The 5,000-nt window shown below is 38.6% G+C and overlaps 1 protein-coding gene across 2 annotated transcripts in view; it reads right to left on the bottom strand.

The window, feature by feature from the left end:
- Positions 1-32: 32 nt before the first annotated feature.
- RpL28 (ribosomal protein L28) overlaps positions 33-5,000 on the bottom strand; it is a 5,314-nt gene continuing 346 nt past the window's right edge. For both annotated transcript variants that reach the window (XM_027351987.2, XM_070141676.1), the window contains exons 2-5: positions 944-1,043; positions 679-807; positions 333-446; positions 33-166 (exon numbers count right to left, since the gene is read on the bottom strand). In XM_027351987.2, the coding sequence (XP_027207788.1) occupies positions 65-166; positions 333-446; positions 679-807; positions 944-1,030 (432 nt within the window). In that variant the 5' untranslated portion in view covers positions 1,031-1,043 and the 3' untranslated portion in view covers positions 33-64. The remainder of the gene's footprint in view (positions 167-332; positions 447-678; positions 808-943; positions 1,044-5,000) is intronic.

The raw sequence follows: 5,000 nt of genomic DNA, 5'->3' as shown, positions 1-5,000 counted from the left end.
AATAAGAGGATTAAGGATTTTGAAAACCACAATTCTTCTCTTTCCTTTATTCAAAATTTAAAGTTTACTCAGTCTTCTTAATGATGTGCCTTTTCACACGACGGACCTTCTTGAATGGCTGGGCGCGCTGTGACCTCAAGATAGCAGAAGCACGACGAAGAGCAGCCTGTGGAAAAAGAGTAAAAGGTTATTTATAGAAAATTCACTTCAAAGTGGAACATTGGACAACATATTACACGGACTAGATAAAAAGTTATTGTTCTTAATTCCATGTTGTTCTGACAGTCCAATCTAAAATTCACAAAAAACAAAAACAAAAAAACACTACATACCATCTTCAAGTCACCCCTGTAGTGGTTGAAGCGGATGAATCTCCGGATGGAGTTCAGAGCTCTACGGGGACCAGACTTAATGGTGGTCTTGACCATGTTCTTGGCTGGCTGGTTCTGAAATTATTAAATACAAAATTTATTGATGGATTCCGTAACTTATCAAAAAGTGGTGACAAAAAGAAAATCAAAACTTTGTACAAAGATTCACCCTCAATCTGACACAAGCATGCAACAGGCGAGACCCTATTGACAAGGACACCACGTAGGCGTCACCAGTCCAATGGTTTTGGGTAATATAAATTTTACATCCATAAACTTTAGATAAATTAACTTCTTCATCTCTTACCTTGTACCTCCTGGTCTTGAAAGCAAGCACAATACCCTTTCCATCAGAGGCGGGCTCAATACCAATGAGCCTGTTGCGGCAGAAACCATTGTAGCGTGGGCTGTTTACATTCCTCAGGTTGTTGGTTTCCTGCGTTTAAAGAAAAAGGCCATTCTGTATTGACGTTTACTGAGAGAAACTAAGAATTTGAATAGGAAAAATGTTTATATAGAAGCAATTTCTTTCACCGAGTACTTCACCAAATCTTAATACCAAAGACACTTACGGAAGAGAAAGGTTTCTTGATGTCCCTCCTCTTGACGAGGTAGGCATGATTGTTGCGAATAATCTGCCAACACAAATCCGCTGACATCTTGGCGGTTTCTCTGTAGGAGAGAGAAATTAAAAGTTCAAATACTACACACAAGGATTTTCAAAAACATTTGAGGAAAATATTTATTATAAATGTAGGTAACACAAAGCATATGACCTCGACTTTCTAAACAGCCTAGTTTCCACACTTTTGGACTTCTACTGAATCCCCATTCGTTTTGATTGCTATAGGGGTTCTATGGTCAATTATAAACCATATGGAGGGTTTTTGGTAAATTACAAAATGAAAACTAATACTTTTGGTGACTTTAGTGAATATTTTTTCGAGTTTGGGATTTGGGCTGTTTGCTCCTTTTTACTTCTGTGCTTATAAATAAACCCTTATATATGAAGGCTCTGAACCCACTGAAATAGAGGTATTATTTGCACCATTTCATTAATCCCTTAATTACTTGCAACTGCACATTATTTAGCTGTCATTATCTACACCTCTGGTCACTGGTGTTTTTCAGTCACTTTGGAAACATGGAATAGTGACCAATTTTCAAGTCAGGAGGTATAGACAACGTGAATAACTATCGCCCTATTACTATACATCCTATACTATCCTAAGTTCTTGAAGAAATTCTAGCAAATCAACTGACAAATAACCTAGAGGCCAATAACCTATCATCCAAAACATGAAATGGTTTTAGAAGCAAGTTATCCTGAATCAGCACTACTACAAATTACTGATGAAATTTAAGACAGACATCAAATATATTTCCTATTCTTAAGCTTTTGCCAGTGTTAACCATCAAATTCTCCCTAAATGTAGTAAATCACAGAATTGATACCTTTTGGTTTAGAGCACTTAGGTAAAAGGACCCAATCAGTAAGAATGAACGAAAGTACGTCAAAACAACCAGTATATTTTGGAGTTCCAAAAAGGACCTATTCCAGGCCCAATAACATTTTCAATTTTCATTAAAAATTTAAAAACCAAAAACCATAACTGCCTATCTGTAAATATTTGTAATCTGGTAATTTGTAAGATTTAAAATACTATTAGTAGTTATCATGATACTAATGGTAGTGACATCACATGACCTGAATGCGCAGTCCGAGGGAAGTTGCTTCGAAAGCTGCGCGTGGACTTGTACTCATGAGTGATTTTTCAACTTAGCGAAAGGGAGCACGAGTGGACTGTCTTAGCGCAGGATTTGTCGTAACCTATTTTTACCATTTCTGACCTTCTTTGCCTGTGCAGATCTTATCATATAACCGAGTATTTTCTTTACCTATCTTTATGGGTGCCCTTTGATTTCCTTATCCTCGCACTATTATTAGATACAGATATACCAAAAACTCATTCATGGAAACTAAATACAATGATAATTGCCTTTCTCTAAACACTTGGGTAAGTTCTCCTATGTTAAGAGACTGACTACCAAAACAAGGGCACAACAAATGCATATATGTGGACCCAAATTCTGGAGCATTCTACCGGATTTTGATAACTTCAGCATCCGACTGAAACTTTGTAGGCTTTGCAAAGTGAATATTTTAGGTAAGATAGAACTGGTTGGGGTAACTGTTACAGAGAGCAACACACCCTCCCAGAGACCAAGTCAAAAGAAATTGAGGTTTTTCTGCATGAAATCCTATGATTTCATCGATTTTTGGTGTTGTTTCTTCTACAAATGAATCATTCAGGAGACTGAGTACCATTTCTCCTTCCGTTAGCTGGGGAGGGCATGAAGTATATCATGGAAATTATGCGGTAAAACAGGCTTACATAAGAAAGAACGATCAAAAATGTGTTAAACTAGCACACAAAACGCTTAAAATTGGCCAATGAAACTATGGATGTAACCACCATCTTTGAAATTCAAAAATTATAGAAACCCAACCCACTCGGCAAAACTCTACGGGAATTCACCCATTCCAACCCCCCCAAAAAAACGTATGTACCAGTAAGCCAACCTAATATATCAATATAAATTGCCGTGACTAGGCATAACCTTCGGGCACTACCCGAGGGGAGGGTTGATGGCGGACAAGCCCCACCAGGATACATTCTCTCCAATACAGTATGTACAGCAAGATAGAGCTGCATTCACACCATAAAATAATAAACCAAATACCGTTATATCTGGAAACGTCAAACTTTCATTGTTTCTTTGTACCGTAGGGAATTGCTTTAATCTTAATCACCTTTTTCGCCATTTGGAGCTCTTGACGGGATCAGATATAAAACTGGGATCGTTACTAAAGTCTAATTATTCTTCGATGCCACTGTAAGTCTTAAAAATAAGCCAGAATTAACAAAACGCAGGAAATGCAACATTTCTCACCGGTGTTTTAGCTAGAAATGAACGCGCGTAATAATACATCGCCTAGTTCGCGAACGCAAAAATACATTTGAGGGTCAGTGTTGTGTTTTTCTTTGCAAGGTAAAGAAGCCCATCAACTTTGAATTTGAAAGATCCACGCACATGATATTTTCATCATTCAGCGGTGACTAAGGCTTCCGCAGCTTAAACCATGTTCTTTCCCACTATTTTTTCCACTCTATATAAGATGGCAGTGTCCTTTTTTCTCTAACTACACGCGTCGATCTATCTTATTCCCTGGTTGTTAATTGTTTCCAAGAGTTGGCATTTGTTGTATTCTCCGGAGACAAAATTACAAAACCAGGGTATCACACAAACCCAATAACCTAATGCCATTTTTTCTACCTCTTATTTATTCCCTTGACAGGGGAATGTACCCCCTATAACCCTCCCACCCCTCTATTAGCACATCATGCTGCATTCTGAACTACCCGCCAGACAAGTTGGACAAGATGTTTTGACCGTTCATCATAACCTCTACTTTCTCACCCTGGACAAGCTGTCTATATCGCCCTCCTGCGAAGCTGAAAAAGCAGGACGAGATGACCTCACAATATCATTTGTATGTAAACAAAAGTAGTTACAGGGAGCCAGAAGATAATGATTGGTAATTTTACTGCCCTTTTAGGCTTCATTCACATGGTAAAGAGTTTAGGTAATGGCACCTATAATGAAGGTAAACCTTCAAAATTGAAATTTATAAATTTTAGCAAAATAAATGCTTTTAGATGCTATATGTCGCTCGCAAACTACCCATCAAGTCAGGCGCACAAACTGCCGGTGCTCGTCAACCTGCCAAAATTTTTACCTGTCAGCGATGGGTTAACTATGCATTAAAGGAGGTACAAAACCTATGCAGCATGTAAAATAAAGACTAGTCTGATAAACAAGTTAACGTTTACTTTCAAGCTGGTTGCATTCTGGGCAGCGAGGGTCTCGGAGGTCCCAAACGCAGCCTCGTCCTGCTGGTCCTGACAAGTTGCCTGAACAAGCATGACGAGGAGTTCCGAACGCGGCATATGGTAAATAGGAGGCCAAAGCGGCTGTACCTGCCTAGTTTCCGACTGTCTTATGCTCTATGAAATAGCTAGCGATTTCCCTCTTTCTCTCTGGTTCACTCTTAGTAACATTAACCCAATCTCACTCGGTATCTCGGTACAGAATCGCCAAGCACGGCCCGAAATAAAAATTGCCCAAATGGTAAGCGAGTTGTCAGCTTTATCCACAATACTAACAATCCCACAGCTCGTGACACTTAAGGTACCATCATACTAGCACTTTTTCCGTCAATTTTTTTTAAGTTTTCTGAAATTTTGTCCATTTATGAGCGAATTGTCGATTTTCCAGTCAGACGATAATGATCGTTTTCGTCTGAAAACCTTTCCGTCAACTCTTTCAGCCAAGCAAAGTCAAATCAAGAGCTATATTCGAGAATGTTTGTATTTACAAAAAATAAAATTGTCAAAATAGACGGAAAAAGTTTTCAGCTGAAATCCCGGAGCTCGAAGTCTCCCGCCCAATTCTTCCAATTTCTTCCAATTAAACAACTTTAAATATTACGAGAAATTACGAAAATCAAGTCCCAAACGCGTCCCTTTGTGCCTTTCCTAGAAGAATTTCGCTCAAATCCTGAAA

This window comes from Penaeus vannamei, chromosome 28, assembly GCF_042767895.1.
Source record: "Penaeus vannamei isolate JL-2024 chromosome 28, ASM4276789v1, whole genome shotgun sequence".
Taxonomy (NCBI): Eukaryota; Metazoa; Arthropoda; class Malacostraca; order Decapoda; family Penaeidae; genus Penaeus; species Penaeus vannamei.
This window is presented reverse-complemented; position numbering and strand designations above follow the sequence as displayed.